General features: G+C 44.9%; 1 protein-coding gene across 4 annotated transcripts in view; it reads left to right on the top strand.

Moving 5' to 3' along the window:
* ITGAE (integrin subunit alpha E) overlaps nucleotides 1-25,564 on the top strand; it is a 75,388-nt gene that overhangs the window by 6,234 nt on the left and 43,590 nt on the right. For 3 of the 4 annotated variants that reach the window (XM_040455566.1, XM_040455564.1, XM_040455567.1), the window contains exon 2: nucleotides 18,862-18,982. In XM_040455566.1, the coding sequence (XP_040311500.1) occupies nucleotides 18,862-18,982 (121 nt within the window). Of the gene's footprint in view, nucleotides 1-3,333; nucleotides 3,945-18,861; nucleotides 18,983-25,564 lie in introns of those variants that run through there. The other variant, XM_040455565.1, reaches the window with a different exon arrangement.

Here is a 25,564-nt window from a genome sequence, read left to right as displayed (position 1 = left end):
CACACACACACACACACACACACACACACACACACACACACACACACCATTCAGTGTTTTGGTTTTTTTAGGAGGTAGTCCACTGTATTAGGTTGGGCTGCCATAACAAAATATAGACTGAGTGGCTTAAACAACAGAAATTTATTTTCTCACAGTCTTGAGGCTGAAAAGCCAAGATCAGGATGCTAGCATAGGTCAAGATCTGGTGAGGTCTCTTCTCGGCTTGTAGACAGACATGGTGTCTTCACATGGCCTTTCCTTGGTACATGCACGTGGAGAGAGAGATCTCTCTTCCTTTTCTAAGGCCACTAAGCCTATTGATTAAGGCCCTATCTTTATGGCCTTAATTATCTCCTTTAGGATCTTTAGGCTTTATCTCGAATGTACTTACTCACATTGGGGCGTATGGCTTCAACATGTGAATTTGGCAGCTGGGAGGTGGGTGGTACACAATTTAGTCCATGACACCCAGTAATGCAAAAAACCCAGTATATGTTTGTGAAATGAGGTCTCTGCTTTTAAAAGCTCACAAACTGGGAAGGATTTAGACCAATGGATGTGAGGGTAATAGGGTTGTAGTGGTTCAGAGTCCTGGCTCTGGAGGAAATACACCTGTCTTGAGTCCCAACTCTCCACGTACTAGCCATATGGCCTTGGGCAAGTCACTTAACCTCTCCAATCCATCATCCTCATTTGGGAAATCAGGATAGGCAAGTAGGGTGGCTGCTAGGATAAGCTGAGGGCCTTGCATGGAAGGCCCTTGGCATTGAGTCTGGCACTCCCTCCTTAGCACTCAAATGGTAGTGGTTCCTACTGCTCTTCAGACTTCCCCTAGCTCCCTTTGCCAGCTCTGTCCTCTACTGCAGTCCTATTTTAAGTAAGTCCTCACTTCCAAATTCCCTCTTCCTAGCTTCCCAGGACTCAAGAAGGCCAATGGGTAGTTAGAAACCTGTGCGTAGAGGCTATGAGGAACAGCCCCGCATCCACTGGTGAGTGCAGACATCAGGAGCTTTTGACTCGCTCTCAAGGCAGAGCAGTTAGTTTTTTTACCTCTTGCTGAACAGATCTTCTCTATTCTCTTAACCTTTAAGACTTTATTTTGAAATAATTCCAAAATTACAGAAAAGTTTCGAGGGTAGGACAAAGAATATTTTGCCGTATTTTATCATTCATTCTTTCCCTTCTCCCCTCTGTCTCCGTGCCTTCCACCTTCCCCCCACTCCACAGCTCCCCACCTCTAAAGCATGAACTATTTGAGAATTATTTGCATACATCCTGCCCCTTTACCCCTAAATATTTTAGTATACATTTCCTAAGAATAAGGATAATCTCTCATATGACCATGATATAGTTATCAAATTCAGGAAATACGTAATTTTATCTGGTCAGTACAGTGATATCTAATCTTTAGTTCATGTTTCAATTTTGCCAATTATCCCAATAAGGTTTTTTTAAAGCATTTTTTTTTTTTTTTCTGCTCTGGGATCCAATCCAGGATCACACTGCATTTTGTGTCCTCTCCTTAGTCTTCTTTAACCTGGAACAATTTCTTAACCTTTGTCTTATGATATTGATGTTTTTAAAGAGTTCAGTCCAGTTATGTTGTGGAATGTCCCTCAAGTTGGTCCCTTAACATTTGTCTAAAGCCTGTATGACGCTGTGTGAGTGGAAGCATTGTACAGCACAGTCTGGCTCTTTGTTTGGGATCTTAAGTTTTTATGTGTGGGGACAGCAGTTACTGTCAAATGGACTTGAAGGGCCTTTGTGTGCTCATGATTAGGAGTCTGCCATGCTGACACCACCAAGCTTGGATAAATGCATCTTTGAGGGATGCAGGATGAGTCTGCATTCTAGGAGTCTCCAAAGATGCAGAAGTGGCCCTGCGCCCTGTCCACCCTCCTCCGGTCATCACCTTGGCTTGGCCTCCTGAGGTGTCCTGAAGTTTACACTCCAGACATGAAGTCCTGCTCTTAGAAATCTTGAGCAAGCTGCAGTCCTGGGTTCTAGCCTGTCCCTACTGCTGATCTACTCCGTGGCCTGAGGCTACTCTCTCTGCCTGCTCTGGGCCAGCGGTGGGGAGAGGAGCCTCTCCGGGCTCTGCCATGTGCCGCTGGCACTCCAAACAAGTGTGGAATAGGGGGAGAGTTACTGAACCCTGGAGTGGTAGGAAGACCGGCCAGGCCTCTGACCTGTGACAAGGTTAAGCCAATTTGGATGGTTTTCATTGTGATCTGGCAGGCAGAGCATCAGACCTAGAATTTCATTTTTTTTGTTGTTTCTTTTTCTTTTTCTTTTTTAGCAGGCCAAATAATGAATACATTGTAATCTCTGTTCAAGCAACCATATAGCATCGGGGAACTATTGCATTAGGTTGTAGGTATTTTGTCAGACCAAAGCAGACAATGCAAAAATGTTTTAAGTGTCATTGATCTCCACAAGACTTTGGCCAAGTAAGCTTTCAGTGTGAGAAACAAAATAAAATTGATTTTCATCTATATAGTCATTAAGCCAACACCCTTGTCTGCCTTAACACTTAACATTAACACTCGAGTGCTCTTCCCGGGGATGCAAACATGTGAGAGACAGAATGTCCTGCCTTTTTGAATGTAACTTAATTAAAATTAAATTAAAAATTCAGCTCCTCAGTTGTACTGGCAACATTTCAAGGGCTTAGTAGCCACATGTGGCTCTTGACTGCTGTGTTGGACAATGCAGATCTAGAACATCATAGTTCTGCTGGACGATGCTCTGCACTTTCAACAATCTGGGAAGTAGGGGTGCAGGCGACACTTCCTTAAGCGACAGACGTGCTCACACATGGAAAATTGACAAATTGTGAAGTTAGCTTTTAAATATGGTTGCAGACTATTGGCAGTTGGGGTGCTGGATTGGATCAGAGGTATGCTGGAAAGACATGGAATTTTACCTCATCTGTTGTCCTGGTACCTTGGAGCTATTTTTATTTTATTTTATTTTATTTTATTTTATTTTATTTTATTTTATTTTATTATTTCTTTCAAAGTTTATTTATTTTGAGAGACACAGAGATAGCGTGACTAGGGGAGGGGCAGAGAGAGAGAGGGAGAGAGAGAGAGATAGAGAATCCCAAGCAGGCTCCACACCATCAGTACACAGCCTGATGTGGGGCTCGAGCTCACAAAACCGTGAGATCATGACCTGAGCTGAAACTGAGAGTCGGATGCTTAACCGACTGAGCCACCCAGGCACCCCACCTCAGAGCTCTTTTAAATTACTCCCCACAGTATGGTACTATAGTCAGGTTTTAAAGACAATGTAGCCAAAGCTGAATTCACTGAGCCAGTGTTTTCAGTCAGTGCATTGGGTCTTTCAACTTACCAGGCCCTCCATAGTCTCAGGGCCTTGAGTGTGGGAGCCAGGTGCAAGAGCCCAGTTTCTAGCTGTGGGAGCACTTGCAGTGGGAAGGGGACCTCATTCTCTCTGCTGAGGCAAACACCACCAAGGACCATAGGCTGGGTGTTGGGCTGAGGCATCTGGTGGTAGGTACTAGGACAGGGGAGGGGACTGGGACTCTCACACACATGAATGGTAAACAATGGCCAGGTTAATACTCCTACACTCAAACATCTGTTGACGAGGACATCCAGAACTATGTTCCTAGGCCAAACCTCGGGCTCATCATTCACAGAAGTGTGCCTGATGGAGCAGGGCTGACGAATGTCTCTAAGCTTCCAGAACCCAGCCCACAACTGCTGAGGAAGCCACACAGCTAGCTGTGTACAAGTGGGAACCTCCGTGTCTACTTTAAAGTGCTTATCTGCTTGTGGGTCCTTGCTTTTGTGTGTCTCTGACCCCGCCTTCTGGCCACCCAAGCTGAAGAGGGGAAGCTGAATAGGCCGAGGTCCACACTGCTGCCTCTGCTCCAGCTAGGATGTGGCTCTTCCACACTCTGCTCTACATGACCAGTAAGTCAGCCTCACCCCCTGCCCTGAGAGACTGCTGTGCCCTCAGCACAGCCTGTCTGTCTAAATGGGGCTCACTCAGAGCCAGAAGTCAGAGAAAGTGGGGAATCCCTCAGGGAGGTACTCTTGCTTGCTGGATCCCCAGCCTTGCTCAGAAGGGCTTCTGAGGCTATTGACGGTGCCAACAGCCTGGGGCTTCAGATTCCAGAGTTCTGCTGCCCTGTTCCTCCTCCAGCCAGCCTCCCCTCCCTGCCCTGGGCTTTCTCTCTACAGCACCCCTTACGGGCGGGTCCCTGGGTCTGTGTGAGTTTGTTCTGAACATGGAGGTTGATGATGCCCATCCTGCCCAGTAGAGCACCCTCTTCCATCACAGACGGGTTCAGCTGAGGAGAGTGAGGGCCCTGTGAGAAGGTGAGCATGGAGGAGAGACGGGGACAGGTGTCTGTGTGGCAGAAGGCGAATGTACTGGGGGAGTCTGCTTCCTGTTTCTGATGTTAGGGCCGGTATGAGAACCTGTGTGTGGGCAGAGGGGGCCACTTCCTTTTCTCCCGGATTGGGGGTCCCATTTCTAGGAGACCATGGAAACCACTTGGGGCAAGCCAAGCCATGAGCCGGCAACTGCCCAGATGGCCTCGGTTGAGATTCAACATGGTCAGCGAGCCCCTGGAGGCCGCTCAGATCAAGCCAGGGTGGTCCAGCCTAGTGATCTGGACAAGCTTCCCCAGGGGTCTCCTGCATTGGGCAGAAACTTGACAGAAGAATGAGATGGACATCAGGCAGATACAGTTTCAAGGCTCTTGGGAGCCTGAGTTCTCCCTGAAGGATGGGCAGGGGCAAGCAAGTGAGTACTAGACAGTGTCTGAGAAAGCTGAATCCGTTGTTGGAGGGAACTCAAAATTAGCATCTAGCCGGGGGCCAGGTCACCAGGAGGCAGGCCAAACATGTAGGGCACCAGCAAAGAATACATTTTTGGACACATTTTCATATTTGATGTTCAAAATAGTCATTATGAAAAGGTCGAAAGTTTGTTGAACTTCCTTTTCCTTATTTTACAGTTTAGACTTCTCTTTATTTTCAGTCACATAGTGTGGAGAAAATCTCACACTTTTTATGGCATATGGCTTTGATGCCCCATCACCAAGTATGTCTGAAAAAGATGCTTAGACTAGACTCTGGTCCTCCCCCCTCTCAGAATGGAGGAGGTGACTGGGTCCCAGAGAGGTGCAGTGACTGTCGGGGGTTATAAGCAAGTACCAGTAGAAATGGGGCTCAAGCTCAGGCCTCTGTCCTGCCTCCCCAATTCTAGACTACCCCATGGCCTGGGATGCTAACCCTGGCATCATTTGGGGCTCCTGCTAGTCTCTGTTTCCTGTGGCCTAAGGCATGACCAGCCATTGCCCCAGCACCTTTTTCAGTAATGTCAATCCAGGAGACATTTATCAAAGCCCTTCTGGGGCCTAGACAGTCCCCAGGCCAATGGACAGCAGAGAGCAAGATGGAGCAGGCTTGCAATGAGGTCACTGAGCCCTCAGTTTGGCTAATTTAAGGAAAGGGTGTAAGAGCAAGGCCCCAACGGCTCCAGTCTGAGTGGGAGAAATAAAGCTGTGACAGTTCTGCTCTGAGCTGTGAGGTGGGATGGAGGGATGGACCAATCCTGAAGAGCTTCCTGGAGGAGGTGAGACTGGTGCTGAGTCTTAAGGGCTGGGGAGAGTCTGAGAAAGTGACAAGGAGATGCAGCGAAGGTGGGAGGGACCCCTTAGACTATGACTCCAGGTCCAGGGCCTTGAATGACTCCAGGCTGGGCCTCTCTAGGCTGGAGAGAATCCAGACTGTTCCTCGCCTGACCCTGACCTTCCACCCTTGCCAAGCCACCCACAGTGGTGTCCACTTCTCATCTGTGGGAGCAGATGAGATAATATCAGTTATCAAAGAGTTTTCTAGTCAGGAACAGATACACAGACACACTGTGATGCTGGAGCTACCCATACCCACACCCCTAGCCCCATCTCATCCTGCTGCCATGCAGCCTGCTATCCCCAGGTTAGTTTTTACACTTGAGTCATTCTGTGACCCCAGCCACTTAACTTCTCTTCCCCAGGTCACCTTACAATGGTGAAGAAGGAGCCAGAAGTCTAGGGCCCGCTGTGCTGTCGCACCAACTTCAGGCTGAGGCCTGTGGCCCTGCTGGGCCCTTGTGGGGGGGTAGAAAGGTGTCAGTCCTGGTTCTGCCCCAGGAACACCCCTATATTTGTGTGCAATTATATAATGACAAACCTTGGTTGTTAGGGATGGGGGACCGTGGTGTCCAATGTGGCCCTGAGGATGGAGGAGGTCTTTGGCAAGTATAGAGTGCTGGAGTGAGGCGGGGGGTGTTTCTGCGTAGAAACAGTATGGACAAAGATGGGGAGTGTGAGGAGTCTGTTCAGGAAGATGCAGGGCAAGGCTTGAGTGAGAGCAGAAGGCTGTCTGCTCTGACATTGTCTATCCTGCACCCCCTATCCCCAGCCAGAACATGCTGAGCCCTGGGGGTGAGCGTGTACCAATCCCTGTCCTGGGTCCCCTGTGTGAAGAGAAAGTCGGCTGCACTCACACACAGAGAAACCTCTAGCCCCAGCCAGCAGATCCATTGAGGATTCCTTCAGGTCTCCCGCGTGGGGGATGGGTAAAGGGCATTGCAAGCAGAGGAAAAACATCTGCGAAGTGCGGTGTTTGTGGACAAGCCAGGTGTGGACTGTAGGCCACTTGGGAACCAGATGTCTCCAACGTTGGCTGGGAGGTCGGCTTATAGGGCATATATGGGGGGCGTGTGGGGCAGTCAGGCTGGAGAGGTCCAGGGTGCTGGTGGGCAGTGTGGAGGGCCAGAGTACCAGGCTAAGGGAGCTTAGACCTCACCCAGAGGGGAACGGGAAGCCACAGCAGATCTTGAGCAGGGTGGCAACAGTGAGACTTGCACGTTGGGAGGTGGAGTCCTGGAGAAAGGCGAGATGATGAGGCTCCTGTGTGAAAGACTGGTGTGGGTGGGTGGGTTGAAGGTGAGCTCCTCTGTGGGACAGGCACCTTGCAGGCGGCTCTGAGGCAAGAGCTTCCCCAAGGCCCTTCTGGGTGTTCTGAGTGGCGGGTCAGGACACCTGACTCTAGTCCCAGTTCTACAGCCGGCTCCTAGTATAAACTTGGGCAAACCATTCCCCCTGGGCCTGAGTTTGCTAAACAGAGACTAGTGCCGTGAGAATGTGTATTTAAAATGCCCAGTGTGTTGGGGGAAGATAGATGGTTGGGGGGGAAGCAATGCTGGCTGACAGGATGGAGGGAGGGTCTTATTCTGACTCAGCAGGCCTATGTGGCTAGAGACAGCTCAGGGGAGGCAGCCTTGTGGGTAGTGTGGTGACAGACACTGGTTTGGCTGGGCTCTCATGTCTGACAGCACACAAGAGGGGCTTGAGATGGAGGGTAAGGCTGTCAGAGGGAGCATGACAGGCCCTCCCTTGTGGCTTTACGCTGACGTCAGCGCCCACACTGGGCCTCCGGTGTGTCAGACACTGGGCAGGCATTGCCCTATTTGCTCTGCACAGCACAGCCCTCTATCACAGATGGGGAAGCAGGTGAGGTGACAAGCCCAAGGTCCTTAAGTAACTCGGTGGCAAAGCAAGATTTGAACCCAGGACCGTCTCCCTCTGGGACCCATGCTATTTTTTCTGTTTCAGTAGGAAAGGAAGCAGTTGCCCTATCTAGGGACAGCCCAAGCAAAAGTAAAATGCCAGGGGCCTGGAGGGAGTCTGCTCTAGCAAGGTGGCCTACGGCTGGCAGATCCTAGGCACCAGCCAGCTCTCAGGGTGGGTGCTGGTAACTGGGAAAGCTCAGTGAGTATGGTGTTGCCCTCCACACACGTTCTCGTGCCACTGTGCCTGCACAGGAGGTTCTCGCTGACCTCATTACCAACTATCTAACCCAGAGCTCTGCCCAGGCTCAGTGAGCTGCTGGCACAGCTGGGAGCTGTGCCCAGCTTCTGGGACCATTTGTGACCCTCTTGTCTGTTTACCAACCCCTCAGTGCCTCCAGCTTTTACTAAAGCCTTTGGAATTAGGCAGACCTGGGCCCTAGACACAAGTATTCAATCTGCTGATGGGCCACAAGCAAATCATTCAACTTCTCTGAGCCTCAGCACCCAGTGTGGTGCCTGGAAGGAATCAGGTGCTCCGGGAGGGTAGCTGTGATTGGTCTCCTCCCCTTTGCCACCCCTCAGGGTTCTTGCTCCACGATCCCTCAGTTGAGAACGGCAAAAATGGGGCCAGGGGTGGGGTGGGGAACAGGAATCTCTGACCTACTCTGACAGTTCCAGGACACCTCTTCTGGGCCCGGCCCTGTGCTGAACTGGGCCTTGTGGTTAGGGGGTTGTCATGGATGACTCAGATTAGGTCACACTTTGGGGGGAGACAGACTTAATCACAGATCACTCTGACCTAGACAGGATTTAGTCAGAGCCAGACAGAGACACTGCGGGATGTGGTGGGGGCTCAGGGACCAGTGAGTTACTCTGGCTGAGGATCTGGATTAGTGCCTGAGCAGGTCCCCAAAGACGGGACAGAGGTGAGAGCAAGGAAGACATGCGGGCAGAGGGAACTGCTTGTGCAAAGGCCCAGAGGTGGGAGGTGTGGGGATGGTGTTCAGGGAGTGAGGTGTAGAGGAGCTTGAAGCGGCTGGAGAGCAGACCTGGCAGAAGGGGCACTGGGCTGGGCAGGGAGATGCCGCAGATGCCCAGGTGAGGAGACTGGACTTACCTCAGGGGTTTCAAACCATGTCTATCAGTTACACGGTAAAACGGGAAAGAAAGCCTCCTAATCACTCCTTGCAAGAAGAAGCTGCTCGTTCTTACTTTTTAATTCTCTCCTACTCAGTTTGCTTACCCTAACCTGCCTGACCAACAAACACAGGGCTTGGTGTAAAATGAGCCAAGGAGCCTGAGCCCAATCCTCCTGTATTCATGGAGAACAGTGCTCCCCATTCCCCACGTAGGGTCTTGATCTAGAACCCTTGAGGATCCGTGGGTTGGCTACAGAGGTGCCTGTGAGCCCTGTTCACTCATCTAGCACGCACTAGGTGTAGGCCACCTACCAGGCCCTGGGATGACATGATGAACAAGGCTGACGCCCAGTCTTTGCCCTCAGAGGGGCTCACCGGTGGTGGGAGAAAGAGTCACAGGCAATAAATAAACAAGGAGATAAGCAGGAGAGTTTCAGTTTGTGATCGAAGGTTTGCAGGGGGTACAGAGGGCCCAGATAGGGGTCTGGAGGTCAGGAAGGCCTCTTGGAGGAGTTGAATGGTGAAGATGGCAAGGCAGGAGATCACCTCGGAGTAGAGCAGAGGTAAGACTTGGGCATAGATACAGTTGGGTGGGTGGGGAAGGCTCTGATGCTCTCATCCCATTCTCAAAGTGATCCATGGCCCCCAGACAGGGAACAGCTTGCGGTCTGGTCGTGTTTTATGCATTGTACTTTGGGTGATGGCAGGGAGGACACGAATAACAGCTGCGGGTAACTTGGGATGTAGGTTTGTTCATTCACTGCTGCTGCTGTTGTTTTTTTTAACCCCACTCTGCCCCCATTCATTCAGTGGTCTCATGAAGAGAATCCTCAGGGAAATTTTTTGTTTTGTTTTTTTTCTGCTTCCCCGGGAGAAGTTTTCCCTCTGATTTTGTGGACACTGTGAATAGTATAGCTTATCATCTTCATCCTTACTTTGGCTTCAAGGAAGTTTATGCATTTATACAGGTTTTCAAGAAATCATTTTATGAGGCACCCACTGTGTACCTGTACTGTGTTCAGAGCCCAAAGTGGGGCTCACCACAGAAAGTGCTAGTACTTGCTGACGCACAGGTTAGCTGTTAGCCTCCTTCCTGGTTTAATTGTGCCCTTCCATGTTCACCCGCTTTTTCTGTCATTTTCCTTCCTTTGGCCTGCCTCCTTATTTTAAAATAAGTTTTATCTTTTTTTTTTTTTTTAACGTTTATTTATTTTTGAGACAGAGAGAGAGCATGAACGGGGGAGGGTCAGAGAGAGGGAGACACAGAATCTGAAGCAGGCTTCAGGCTCTGAGCTGTCAGCACAGAGCCCGATGTGGGGCTCGAACCCACGAACCGTGAGATCCTGACCTGAGCCGAAGTTGGACGCTTAACCGACTGAGCCACCCAGGCGCCCCAAAATAAGTTTTATCTTAATGCATTGTATACTTTTATGAGTTGCCACAAATCATTCTGGGCAAGGCCGGGGTATAAAGGGAACGAAATAAAGTACAGGTGGCTGCTTTGTGCGGGTTCAGGGAGAGGGCCTGGGAGTTGAGAAATGAGAGCTCCAACACTGCCCTCTCACATTGTGCCACCTACTTGAGCCTCTGGAAGGTGACTTTTGAACAAAATTTGAAGCATGTACAAAAGCAGAGGAAATAACAGTCACAAACTCAGTATACCATCGCCCAGATAGACCGTCACACTGGCTGCATTATTTCACTATCCCTTTTGGTTTCCTTTAAAGCTGTGCTGCTCAAACTTGGTGTTGTGGCCAGCAGTCTGGCATCACGAGGATCTCATTAGACGAGGCTCTCAGTCCCACTCCTGATCCACTGAATCAGAATCTGTATTTTAATAAGAAGCTTGGGTGATTCACTAGCACTTTAATGTTTCCGAAACATTATTTTAAGGCAAACCCAAAAAACCATTGTGTCGTTTCACCCCTAAGTACTTCAGTGCAGGTTTCTGAGCTGTGTGGTTATTTTCTCACATAGCCACAATGTTTTTTTAATCACCTAACAAAGTTAAAAATAATTTTGAGGTATTATCTAATGCCCAGTCCACATTCGAATCTTCCTGTCTCCGTTTATCTTTTTATTAACAATAAGTTTGTTCAAGTCAAGATCCAAACGAGGTCCACGTTACATTTGGTTGTTGTGCCTCTCTTAGTCTAGAGTGGCCCCCTTGCCAATTTTTTGGTTTGTGTGTCTTTTTGAAGTCTTTCCTTTACTGCAGATCTTGGTCACTTTTCTTATAGAACAGCTTCATTCAGGGTTTGTGTGTTTCCTCCTTTTGGTGCAGTTTGTCATTCTATCCCCTGAATTTCCCAAAACCTGGATGTTGGTGGCAATGACTTCATTAAATTCAGGTTTAACTGTTTTGGCAAGCACACTCTAAAACTTTCGGGGGGTTGTGACATACTTCCTGGATTTATCTCACTCCCCCCTTTTTGTTTCTTTTGCTAAAGTATTTTAAAGACTTGCTACTCAAAATGTGGTCTGAGGACCAGCAGCGTGGGCATCACTTGGGAGCTTGTTAGGAACACAGAGTCTAGGGCTCCTATAATCTTCCTGTGGTGTCACACTCAGAGGGACATATGTCTGAGGACCCAGTATTCCTGGGGACATTAAGATTGACTGTTGGGCTCAGGTGGTGTCAGTCTAATTGTAAAGTTTTCTACCAAACTTTCTTCTAGTAGTTTCATCCATTGATGGTCATGGCCTGAATTAATTATTGTATAATGGCTTGCCAAATTGTGTTTTTATGATTCTATTATTCTTCCCACATCAACTAGAACTATTTGGTGATCCTGAAATTCAATTTATATAGGAAAGACAAGAAAACTACTTAATATTTTCCTTTTAGTAAACAATTTTCAGAGTAAAGGGATGGTTGCCCTCATGACTTCCAATGCTAACCAATGCAGTTTTAAAATTTTTGTTTTTTTTTTCCTCTCTCCGAAATATTATTATTAACGTATAGAATGTTTATATATTCAGTGTGTTTCAGAAACTTGCGATTATTTTTTTATGTAAACTTTTTTGAATTACACAATAAAATGGACAAATTCAGATTAGTGAATTTTCAAACGAAACCAAATCCATGCCACTAACACCCATTTCAAGAAACAGAGTATGAATAACAGCCCAGAAATACCCTTTATCACTCCCTCCAGTCATTCATTACCTTACCCCCAAGGGTAACACTCTCCTAACTTTCAATAGCATAGATTAGTTTGCCTGTTTTCAACTTTGTATAAGTGGAATTATACGATACGATCTGGTTTGTTCCTAGCCTTTCACCCAACACTGTGTTTTTTGAAATGCAGCCACCTTGTTGTAGGTTATTTTCACTGCTGTAGAGTATTCCATTGGTGAGTATTCAGTTTATGCTCAACTTGAGTTGATGCTTCCAAATGGTTTCCTAAAGGGGTTGTACTGACTTCCATTCTTATCAGCAGAGTTCTAGTTGCTCCCAATCAGTGTCAACACTTGGTATTGGTTTTTTTGTTTTGGTTTGTTTTGTTTTTTTCATTTAACCATTCTGGTAGTTGTGTGGTGGTATTATATGGTGGTTCTAATTTGCCTTTCTCTGAAGTCTAATGAGTGCCTTTTCATTTGATTACTAGCCATTGGATAATCTCTTGTGAAACGTCTTTCTGTTAGCTTACATGCATTTTCCTTATTGATCTATAGGAATCTTATGCATATTCTGATAGTCTTTTGTCAGATATTTGTGTTGCAAATATCTCTTCTCACTCTGTCTTGCCTCTTTATTCCCTCAATGGTATCTTTTGATAAACAGAAGTTCTTAAGTTTAATGAAGATCTGTCTATCCGTTATTTCCTTTACATTAGTGTGTTTTGTGTCCTGTTGAAAAAAATATTTGTCTACCCCAGGGTCCTTCATTTTCCCTTAAAAACTTTATTGTTTCATTTTTCACATTTAGATATACAGTCTATCTAAATCCACATTTCAGCCCATCAAGAACTTTTGTGTGTGTGTGATCGTGTGAGAATAGTCAAGATTAATTTTTTTCAATATTGATATCCCAGTGACCCAGCATCTTTTATTTAAAAGATCATTCTTTCCTCTCTGTTCTTCACTGTCACTTTTGTCATAAAACAGGTGATCATATGTGTTTGTACTCTCTGTTCCACTGGTCTATCTGCCTGTCTGGTGCTAGTATAATTCTGTCTTGACTGTAACTTTGTAATGTCTTGATGAATAATAGTGTAATGTTATCAAGTCCTACAAGTTTGTTATTCTCCCTTAAGAGTGCCAGACTATTCTTGCCTTGTGCAATTTCGTATACATTTTTAATTGGCTTGTTAACACACCCCCCTCCCCCCCCCCAATAATTTGCTGAGATTTTGATTAGGATTCTATTGAAGCTATAGATCAATAGAGTGGTAACTGACAACAATTATTGAGTCTTAACTTCATGAACATGATCTATTCCTCCATACATCTACATCTTTAATATCTCCTAATCTTTTATAGTTTTCAGCATGGAGGTTTTACATATCTTTAAGTAGACTTATTTTTAAGCATTTGATATTTCTATCTTTTGTTAATGACATCTTTAAAAATTGTTCACTCTTTATTTGATCATTGATAGTGTATAGAAGTACAGTGGTTCTTCATATATTGCCTCTGTATCCAGTAACCTTGCTAAAAAGGCTCTTGTTAATTCTCAGTGTTTGTAGATCTGTTGGATTTCTCAGTGTACTTAATAGTTTCACCTGCCAATAATGACAGTTTTATTTTTTCCTTTTTAATCTCTATGCTCCATTTTCCCCCCCTTTTCTCACTGCTCTAAGTCCTCCAGTAAAGTGTTGAGTAAAAGTGGTGAGAGTAGTCATCCCTGTCTCAATCCTGATTTTAGGGAAAGATTTTAATAACATACCAATAAGAGTGATGTTTGCTGAGGGTTTTTTGTGGATATTCTTGATCAGATTATATAAATTCCTTCTATTCTGATTTACTATGATTTTTTTTAAATCACAGAGCAGTATTGGATTTTATCAAATGCCTTTTTCTTGCTTCTATCATAATGATCATATGATTTTTTTCCTGTTAATGTGAAAAAGAAATAAATTATTATCAAATGTCAAACCACCCTTGCATTCCTGAAAAAACTCCACTTGGTTGTGATGTATTATGATTTTTATATGTCACCAGATTTAATTTGCTAATATTTTGTTTAGGATTCCTACATCTGTGTTCAAGAGAGATCATCAATTGTCCTTCCTTGTACGGCTCCTGTCAGACTTTTTCTGATTTTTGTTTGTTTGTTTTTTAAGTCTTTGCTCTTGTCAGGTTTTAATATCAATGTTAGGGCACCTGGGTGGCTCAGTCGGTTAAGCATCCGACTCTTGATTTTGGCTCAGGTCATGATCTCACAGTTTGTGGGATCGAGCCCCGTGTCAGGCTCTGCACTGAGAGTGCAGAGTCTGCTTGGGATTCTCTCTCTGTCCTCACTCAAAATAAATAAATAAATAAACGTTTAAAACATATATCAATGTTATTCTGGTCCTGTAAAATGATTGGAAAGTATTCCTTTAATTCTGTTCTTTGGAATAGTTTGTGTAAGTTTGGCATTTCTTCTCTAAATGTTCGGAAGAGTTCACAGTGAAGCTATCTGGGTTGGAATTCTTCCTAAGATTTTTAATAATGGGATTTACTTTTTTTGATACAAGATTATTCAGCTTGCATTTCTTTCATCAGTTGTGAAAAATCTTTATCTCAAGGAATTTGTCTATTTCAACAAAATTGTGAAGTATAGTGGCATAAAGTTGTGTATACTATCCTCATTATTTCTTAATGTCTTAGGATCTATTCTGATGGCTTCTTTTTCCTTCATGTTGGTAACTTGTGTGTTCTCTCTTTTTTTCTTGACAATGTTGCTAAGAGTTTATCAGTTTCATTAAGCTTTTTTAAAAGTAAACTTTTGCTTTGTTGACTTCTCTACTCTAAGTTAGTTTTCTATTTCATTGATACATACTCATATCTTTATTCCTGTACTTTCTTTGGGTTTGATTTACTATTCTTTTACCTTTTTGAGATGGAAGCTTAGATCATTGATTTTAGCTTTTTGTCTTTTTTAACATTGGCACTTAAGGCTGCACATTTCCTCTGAGCACTGCCTTAACTGTTTCCCACAAGTTTTGATTTGTCATATCTTAATTATCACTAAAAAATATCCATGGCCATTTCATTTTTGACTTATGCAGACGTGCATTGCTTGATTTCTGAGACGTTCAAGTTATTATAGTTTTCTTTTTGTTATTGGCTTCTAGTTTAATTCCAGTGTAGTCAGAGAACCTATTCTGCATTACTTCAATGCATTGAAATTTATTGAGGCTTGCTTTTTGACCTTTCATATATATTTGATTTGGGTAAATGTTTCATGTGCATTTGAAAAAATGTTTCTTTTACCATTGTTAGGTACAGTGTTCTGTTAGTCAGTTGTGATATTCAGATCTTCTAGATCATTATTGATACTTTAATGTGCTTTTGTAGCTTGATGAAAGATTTGTTAAAGCATTAAAGTCTCCCATTTTGGTTGTGGATTTTTATATTTTTAATTCAGTCAATTTTTAAAATATATTTTGAAGTGATGTTAATGGAGACATATAGATTTTAAATTTATATCTTGGTGAATGAAGAACAGTATATTTATATGTATATATTTCCTTCTCTTCCTTTACTTAAAAGTCCATTAACGTATCCTTTGCCTAATGATTTTTGTTTTTAACGTCTGTGCTGCTAAGTGAAAAGTCATTAATTGGAAAAACTATTTCCATCAATTTCATTGGAAAAACTGTGGTTCATTCCATCTAGCTCAATATACCCAAACAGTTTTTACTGATGGAAAAATTTATTAGCTGGACGATAAAACAAGTTTATACCAAAAAAATTAATTTGAATATAAAATATAATTTACATATACAACTTACTGTAATAAAAGTTTACTGTCCTCATTAAGAGAGGAAATGAAGACTTAATGATGAGTAGTGGAGGATAATTGTGAGGGAGTCATTATTGAGAAGGTACATTTCTCATTCACCATTTCTTCACTGTTTCTTCAGTCTTTTGGGTACTCGTGGTTATCTTGCATTCAAACTACCTTTAAAAATAAAGTTATAGCACATTGGGGCACCTGGGTGGCTCAGTCGGTTAAGCGTCCAACTTTGGCTTAGGTCATGATCTTGTGGTTCACGAGTTCAAGCCCAACATCGGGGTCTGTGCTGACAGCTCTGAGCCTGGAACCTGCTTTGGATTCTGTGTCTCCCTCTCTCTCTGACCCTTCCCTACTCACGCTCTGTCTCTCTCTCTGTCTCTGTCTCTCTCTCTCAAAAAGAAATAAACATTAAAAAAATGTTTAAATATAGTTATAGCACAAAAAATACATTGAGGGAAAATAAATGCTAAACCTGAAAGCACTTCAAAATACATGGCATAGTTTGTACATTTTAACAGACTGCAGATCACAGAAGCTACTACCCCTTCAGGCGTCTCAGTTGGCTTGTACATGCTAAACAAGACATTTTGAATTTATCCAAACAAGATGAGCAGTTCACGTTTGTTTCCTATGAATTGTGGGGCTAAAAACTGCTTTACTAAGTAAATTAGTGAGTATTTTTTTGCATGAATGTGTGATGTCAGAACATCATTCTTATGGCATGTTTATGTAGTATATTTAGGAATGAAAAAGTCATTATACCATCATTAAAAAAGAGTGTTTTCCAAAAAGCTTTTTTTCCCCCAAAACGTTGTTCATTGAACAGTAATTGAACAGATAAGTTCTGTACACTCAACTTCACCTTGCCCTTTTTCTCTGTAAATATACATTAGAGTTTTTACGGTGGAGTATCATAGTCAGGACATACTTTTAAAATTCTCTCTGGCAGTTGATATGGGGAGGTTGTATCCAGAGGGACAAGACTTGGAAAAGAAAGGTCAGGAGACTAATGAACATATCCAAGCGGGAGACAATGTGGTCAGTAGGGCAGAACTGAGTCCCAGCTGAGGCCCAAATGCATATGAGAATTCTGAGAATGATAAAGGTGATACTGCAGATCTGTGGGGATAAGACGAGCCATTCAAGGAAAAATGTTGAGACAATTTCAATTGTGGGGAGAAAGAGTAAAAGCTGGATCCCTCTTTCACTCTGTACACAAAAAATAGAGTGCAGATCAATCAAAGATTCAAGCGTAAGAAGTGAAACAAAACCCCCCAAAATACAGACAAAAACATGAGTGAACTTAAAAAAAATAATCTCTGAATGGGGAAGCATGACATAAAACTGAAGAGTCATAAAAGAAAAATAACTTGACTACGTATAAATTCTAGATGTGGGAAAAGATACCTACATCAAATAGCTAAGTGTGAAGTATTATCTTGAACACATTGGTAATTTTTTTTGATTCAAAACGCTCTTGCAAATTAATAAGAAAGCAATATTTCCTACAAATGGATAATGTATATGAATAGGCAGTAAACAACTTAAAATAAGAGACTCGACCTCATTCAGAACTAAAAAAGATATTTTGGAACAAAATGATAAAAGAAACTCTTTCAAAACAAGGATGGTCTGCACACACCTCAAGCAGTGCTGTGAGGAAACAGGCCTCCTCCTCTTCTGTTGTTGTGGTATGGATTGGCACAACCTCTGAGGTTGGGGGCAATCTGTGAATATCAGTTTTTCCCCAAAACTTTTTAGTGAAAAATTTCAAGTATACAGAAAAGTTGAAATAATTGTACGGTGGAAAACTATATGCCACACTTAGATTTTACAGTTGTCAACATTTTGTTATATTTGCAACATCACACAGACACATATGTAAACATATATCTATATATCCATCTGCATATATCCATCTATCCATCCATCAAGCCACGTTACATTTTGATGCATTTTTTTTTTCAACGTTTATTTATTTTTGGGACAGAGAGAGACAGAGCATGAACGGGGGAGGGGCAGAGAGAGAGGGAGACACAGAATCGGAAACTGGCTCCAGGCTCTGAGCCATCAGCCCAGAGCCCGACGCGGGGCTCGAACTCACGGACCACGAGATCGTGAGATCGTGACCTGGCTGAAGTCGGACGCTTAACCGACTGCGCCACCCAGGCGCCCCCATTTTGATGCATTCCAAAGTAAATTGCGGAGGTGGGTACACTTCATCCCTAAATGCTTCAGCATACATATCAACCAGAGGTCAATGTTTGTTGCTCGTTCTTTTTTGAGGGAAAATTTATATTCGGTGAAAGTCACAAGTTTTAAGTTGACCATTCAGTGTGTTTTTGGCAAACGCACACACCTTTGTCATCCAAGTTCTTATCAAGACCTAGGGTGTTTCCATAAGCCTACAGAGTTTCTTCCTGTCCCTTCCCAGTTAAGCCACATCCCTTTACCCCCAGGGAATATTTTTTATTATAGATTAGCTTTGCTGGTTCTAGAACATCATGTAAATGGAATTAGACAGTACTCTTTTATGTAAAGCTTCTTTCAGTCAGCATAATGATTTTTGTGATTCACCCATCTTGTCGTGTGTGTCAATCGCTCATTTCTTTGTACTCCTGAGTAGTATTCCATTGTGTGACTCTACAAGTTAGCTTATCCCTTCCCCCGTTGATGGACATTTGGGTTGTTTCCACTTGGGAACTATTACAAGTAAAGCTTCTGTAAACATTCTTGTACATGTTTGAGGACATGTTTTCTCCTGGGTCATCTGATGGGGCCTCCTAGACAGAATGTATGTATATCCTAGCCCTAGGGCTCATAGTCTATTTGAACTTTGGTACAAGACACTGTCATGAGTATATGCTATCTGACAGGTACAGAAAGTGCACAGTGGGAGGTGTGAGAAGGTGGGAAGTACTTCTAGGAGAGAACCAGGGAAGGCTTGCTGGAGGAGGGGCCTTGGTGCTGACATAGTAGGAGGATCAGGAGCTCTGGGTCAGACATGCCTACACTCCTGTCCTATTCCCATAGGGAAAAGGTCCTGGGGAATCTCATTTTTCTCATCTGTAAAATGGGGATGATGACACCACCAGATGTGACAGAATGATGGGAGTCAAAGGGCCAGCCATGGCTTTAACAGGCATCTCTTAAATGTCCCTCTGTTCTCCACAGGCCTTGTTCCTCTGGTGGCCTTCAATGTGGATGTGGCCCGGACCTGGGTGACTCCTGAGGGAGGCGTACCCTATGTGCTCAACGCCCTTCTGCACCAAGACTCCAGCACCAACCGGACCTGGTGAGCAGGGCCCGGCAGATGGGAGGCATAATTGAGGGGGCCTCTGGGGAGCCTGAAAAAGCTGCCGAGGAGGCCTTGGCGTCCCTCCCCCAGTTTGGGGACAACCTCCCTTCGCCTACAGAGGGTGTGCAGGAGAGAGGCTGTGAGCACCAGGCCAATCCTTGCCCTCTTCACTGCCGGGGGTGGGAGAATGACCTCAAAACTAGTTTAAAATAAAATTTCTTAAGGCTCTTTTATCTCTTACAGAAGTAACACATGCTCAGTATATAAACTTTGGACAGTGACAAAAATATCAAAGAAAAAATGGAAAATACGAGGCAGCAGGGAACGTGGTTCAGGGGCAGGCTGTGAATCTCAGCCATGGGTCAGTGACAACTTTTCTCTGTATTTGTAGCAAGGTGCTCAACCCATAGCCTCAGTTTCTTATCTTTACGGGGGTAGAGATTTCTCTACCTTACAGGGTTGTTGCAAAGACTATTTGCATTAATGCACATAAAGGGTTTAGCACAGTTTCTGGCCGAAATCAAGCTCACTAAACATTGCTTTATGTTTCTTAAAATCTCATCTACACCCACCCAGTAGATAAGCCGCCAATTTTAAACGTGACAAAATTCTACTGGTGAGGATGTGGGGACGTGTGGGACTGTAAATTGATATAACCAACCTGGAGAATAGTTTTACCATATCTGGTAATGTTGAAGATGCCTTTGACCCGGCCATTCCACTCACAGACACCAACCTTAAAGATACGAATGGGCACATGTAAAGGTATTTATCGTAGCATTTCTTGGAGTAGTGAAAGACTGGAAATGTTCCTCATTAGGAAAATGGAAGAAATAAGTTATGAATCATATACAAGGCAATATTAGACGTAGCTCAAATGAATGAAATGAGCATAGTGGTTGAATCAATCCTGAAACATAAGATAAAAAAAGGCAAGTTGTGGGATTATATATACCGTGGTCATTTAGTCAGCAAATATTCGTATGGAGCACCTACTATGTGCCAAGCCCTCAAGAGGCCCTGAAGGCTCACAGCAGTGAGCAAAGTAGACAAAAATTCTTTGGCTCAGGGAAGATAGACAATAAGCAAGCAAGCAAAATACGTGTCGTATCGGATGGTGATAGTGGTGAGATGGTAATGTAGAAGCATGTCTTTAGTTTTTTCCCTTATTGTCACCACAATGACCTTTAGAGCTGCTTTGTTTTGAAGCCAGGATCCAGTCAAGGTTCCCGTGTCACATACTGTTGTGTCTCTTTATTCTCTTTTAATCTAGGGCAATTTTTCCTTTCCTTTTTGTTCATGATGGTTATATGGCTTTCTCTGTGCTTGCTCTGTGACCCAGCCATGCTCATGCCCTGCCTCAGGCGAGTCCCTTCCCCCTCCCCTCTGCTTTGCTTCTAGTCATTGGTCAAGGGTTTCCTTCTTGCACAGCACACATGAACCTTGAGCCTCGCATCTAGATGGGCTTGGGGCAGAGCCAGATGAGGTGCTCAAGGTTTCTGGCTGAGCAGAGCTCCCCATCTTCCTGAGCTGAGCAGAGCAGAAGCTCTGTTTGGTGGAGCGTGGGTGGGCAGTAGCAACTCTTGAGGTAGCCTTATAGCCCTTGGGACAGGGCCATGACCCTGCCAGCCTAGCAGGCTTGGACCCCTTGCTGGACTGTAGTTTCCTCATTGTACAGCGAAGAGGCTGGTGACCATGTAAATGGTGAAGGCAGGGACACTTTGTTCGTTCATTCATTCATTCATTCATTCAGCAAGTATTTATGGAGCATCTACTCAATGACAGGCCAAGTGTGAGGATAAGATAGTGAAACAGGCATAGTCCCTGCTCTCATGGAACTCCCTGGCTCCTGGAGGAGACAGACAAGGCAGGCAGTGACAAGGGGTGTGATGGCTGCTCTGGTGGAGATGTCCAGGACGCTTTGGAGACACAGAGGCAGGCGTACCCTTCAGCCACAGGGTGTGCATCAACACTGGGACCGAGGGGATGAGTAGGAATTAGTGTGAGAAGGCAGGGGAGGGGGATATCCCAACTGACAGCAGTGTGGCCGGAAGCCTGGAAATTAGCCTGAGCAAAGTCAAGGAACAGAAAATGGCAGGTGGTTGAAGCTGAGTGTAATGAGCATTAGGTTGGGAGAAGTGGGTAGTGCCTTGTTACCTGGGCATCAAGGGTTTGAGGAGCCAGAAAGCTTTGAAGCAGGGAGGGGAGGTGAGAAGGTTGTTAGCAAGTTTTTGGCTGCAGGGAGATGAATTAAAGGTTGCTGTTTGTTGTCTTTTGTTTTGGTAAAATTTTATGGACATTTGCCACACAGAAGAATGCACCCATCATAAGCCTGTAGCCCAGTGAATGTTGGCAAAGTGAACCACCTGTGTAAGTAGCACCCAGATGAAGAAGCAGAACATTACCAGCCTCACCTAAGCCCTCTCTAGACTGGTGCTCCCTTCCAGGCACATCCCCTGCCAAGAGCTAACCAGTGCTCTGACCTCCATCTCCCTGGATTAGTTTTGCCTGTTCTTGAACTTATAAACGAGGTGTGCCGTATGTGGTCTCTTATGTCAGGCTCCTCTCCCTCAATATACAGTCTGTGAATTTTGAATGTGGTATTGCCTGAGACAGTGATACTTATTCTCATTGGTAGAGTTTTCCATCATGTGAACGGTGCTGATGATGAGCGTTTGGCCAGTTTCCTTGGACAAATTTTGCTGCTGTGCACTTTCTTTCAAGAGGCAGGTGTACTTCCTTTTATCAGGCATTATACGCACTGGGCCAACATTCAGTTTTGCGAACTTGCAGTGCACGAGCGTTCTGGTTGCTCCATATGTTCGTGAAGGTCAGGAGTCAGTCCCAGTTATCTGTGACCATCTTTTGCCCATTCCCCTCCCACCAGTACCTCAGCAGGGCCCTGCCTCTTAGAAGCCAAGCTGAGAGGACATGGTGGATGAGAGGAGCTTGAAGCTCCTGGAGCAGAAGGCTCTGAGTCCACCCCGGGGTTGCAGGAAGAGCCCAGTTGGGTTCATGAAAACCTCCCTGAATACCTGCTGAAGAGAGGGCTCATGGGAGGATGTGGTGGGAGGCACTTCTTGGTTCCTGCCACAAATGGTGAAGCCTAAGACCACGGGCTTGTGCAGGGCAGGAAATGCACTGCTGGCTGCCCCAGGGCCACAGAAAGCAGCCAGAAAGCCCTGTGAGAGGGTGGCATGTACCTCTCACTCCCTTGTCCTGTTTCTCCTTAAAATATAACAGCCAGGGCTCATCGCATCATGGGTTTGGTTGCTGTAGGGTGAGATGAGTGGAACATAAAGAAGGCCTTCCACACCTGAAAATAATATAACATTGTATGTTAATTGTACTTCAATAAAAATGCAAATAAAACCATAAAAAGCAAACTAAAAAAAAAAAAAAAACATGATAAAACTTGGAAAAAAAAAAAAAAAAAGAAGGCCTTCCCCTGCGAGGTATGGGAATAGACTCTGAACAGGTTGGAGGCGGGTCAAGGCAGGAAATGGACTGCTTCCAGCCCAGCATATAATAGGGTCCCTGAGGCTGTGAGCTGATGATAGTTTGATTATTGTTTAGTTAGTCAATCATTCAGTCAACAAACCTGGAGATCAAGAGACTACCCACCATGGAAGGGGGGGCGGGGATTAAATGGAAGACAACAGAGGCAGCTCATACTGGGCCCCAGGCCACAGCACTTCATGACTGTGACATGAATGGCAACCTTGCACAGCCCGGACAGCTGCATATGGTAGTCTCTTGGGAACTCACAGTCTAGGTGAGTATGGAAGTGGGTTCCAGTAGTCAAGGCTACCTGGAGGGCTTGGAGGGGGTCAAGTTGCTCCTTTTGGGAAGGCTTCCTGAGGAGCTGGTGTTTAGAATGATTTTGGCAGGAAAAGGAGGTGGGAAGGAATTATAGGCAAAGGAAATAGCTTGGGTAACAGCATGAAGGAGGAAGGAAAGCCGAAGCTATTCCAGGCCTGGACTTACCCCACCAAAACATGATCTGGGGTGGAGACTAGTTCTGAGCCCATCTTTGTTGGAGACAAGGGATGAGGTGTTGGATGGAGGGCTGTGGCTCAGGCTGCGGAAGGGTCTGGAGCAGAGACAGGGTTGCTGAGCAGGTGACCTATTTTGGGAGCTCAGCTGCAGAGCCCACAGAGCTCATTTACACCTGCCCTCCGCTCTTCAGCCCTGGCCCACATTAGCCCCCTTACCTGCTGCCTGGGCTGTCATTCAGTCTTCATTTAACCATATTTACCGAGCCCTAGCTCTGTCCCAGGCATTCTTCCATGCCCTGGAAATACCATGGTGAACAAGGTAGACATGATCCTTGAGGAACTTACAGTCTAGTAGGGGAGACAGATAACAAGCACACAAGCAAGGAAAGAGGATATTATCAGACATGATGACAAGTTCTGAAAAGGAAATAAAACAGGGTGACATGAAACAGTAGCTATGTTGTGAGGTGGGGCTGGCTGGAGACAGCATTTATCAGGAAGTGACAGTTAAGCAGAGCCAGGGGGATGAAAGTGACCCAGCCTTGGGGAGTGAAAGGCAGGGTTTCCAGGCAAAGGACACAGCAAGGCAGAGGGCTTGAGGTAGGAAAGAACTGGGGCTGTGAAGGAACAGAAACCATCTGGAGCTGGAGCTTGGAGAGCAAAGGAGACGGGAGGGGAGGTCTCAGAGCAGGGAGGGGTCAGACTGCAAGGCCCTGTGGGCTGTATCCAGGAGTATGGACTCTTTCTAAGCACATGGGAGGCTACTGAAGCAGGGGAGTGACAGGGTGTAAACTACAAGGGTAAGTTTCAAAAACAAATGCTACCAGTCAGGAGGCTATTACCATAGACCAGGCAAGATGGTGGTGGCCAGGATGGTGATGGGAAATGGAGAGAAGAGATGCTCCATAGATAATAGTTTGGAGGAAGGATCCCCACAGGGTTTACTGATGGACTTGATGCAGGGATGAGTGAAAAGATGAAGCAAAGATGCCCTCAGGATTCAGGCTTTAGAATGTAGTGGTTGGTTTTACCGTCTATTAATAGCCTTGGGGAAGATGGAGAAACACAGGCTTGGGAGGACAAGACCCCAAGCTCAGTTTGAACATTCTAAAGTTTGAGATGCCTGTTAGACAGTGGGGGGTTGGTTATTGTGTTTGTTTCTTGTTGCTGCTGTAACAACTACAAAATTTATGGCTTAAAACAACACAAATATATTGTCTCACAGTTCTGGAGGTCAGAAATCCAAAATGGGTCTTAATGGGCTAAAATCAAGGTGTTAGCAGGGCTGTGTTTCTTCTGGTGGCTCAAGGGGAGAATCTGTTTCCTCACCGTTTTCAGTTTCTGGAGGCTACCTGCATTCTTTGGCTTTTGGCCTCTTCCTCCATCTTGAAAATCAGCAGTGTCGCATCTTCAGATCTTTCTCTGACTCTGACCCTCTTGCCTCCATCTTATAAGGACCCTTGTGATTACATGGGGTCTACCTGGATAATCCAGGATTATTTCCTTCATCTCAAGATCCTTAACTTAATTAAGTCTACAACATCCCTTTACCCATAAAAAGCACAGTCACAGGTTCTGGGGATTCGGACATGGACATCTGTGGTGGGGGCATTATTCTATTTCTTACAGCTATGCTGGTCTGACTTCTGGTGGAGGGATTCTTTGGCCACAGAAGTTCAGCATTTATAGGTGTATTGAAGCCATGGGATTGGAGGGGATCACTAGGGAGAATGTGCTGGCAAGGAAAACAAGGACCAAACCCCAAGGTTCCAACAACATTTAGAAGTTAGACAGTGAAGAAGCCAACAAGAGTCTCAGAAGGAGTATTGAGAGAGTTAGGGGAAAATCAAGAAGAAAGTGTTTCAAGGAGGAGATGGTCACATGTCCAGGGCTGCTGAGAGGTTGAAGAAGATGAGGACGGAAAGGTGTCCATTGGATTTGGCAAGGTGGAGACCACTGATGACCTTGACAAGAGCTTGTGGAATCAGCTTGGGGTGGGTTAAACGAGGGTTGGGGGCACAGGTATAGGCTTTATTATTATTATTATTATTATTATTATTATTAATCCATGGAGGTAAGTAAATGATCTATTTTATAATTACAATAGAGTGATGGGAAGCAAGGAAGTAGAGATGGTACCTCATTCCTGCCACCCGATTCACCATAGCTACATCTTGACCTTTTTGAAAGTACAGACTAATCCCCTTTATCAAGTCCTCCATGACTCCCTTACTGCCCTCAGCACAAAGATCTTGGACGTAGTTCACTATTACCAAGCCCAGCCTCAGGGCCACTTCCTCAATACCCCCTACTCAAAAGCCCTGTTTTGAGGTAAACCAGTTATCCCTGGGCAGCGTGGATAGGGAGATTGCTTAGGCTAACACTGGACTCTGCTGTCTCTCTGGGCTTGGGGTAAGGGATAAAGTTTGCCATTGGAACTATTTCTGGAGGCTGCTTTAATGAGGCTGAGGTACTCACCCCTCAAACCTCCATTTCTTTCTTTTCTAAAAAAAATTCAAGTTAGTTAACATACAGTGTAGTCTTGGCTTCAGGAGTGGAACCCAGTGATTCATCTTTTACA

Source organism: Herpailurus yagouaroundi, unplaced genomic scaffold (genome assembly GCF_014898765.1).
Source record: "Herpailurus yagouaroundi ecotype Mexico unplaced genomic scaffold, PumYag 215, whole genome shotgun sequence".
Classification (NCBI taxonomy): Eukaryota; Metazoa; Chordata; class Mammalia; order Carnivora; family Felidae; genus Herpailurus; species Herpailurus yagouaroundi.
This window is presented reverse-complemented; position numbering and strand designations above follow the sequence as displayed.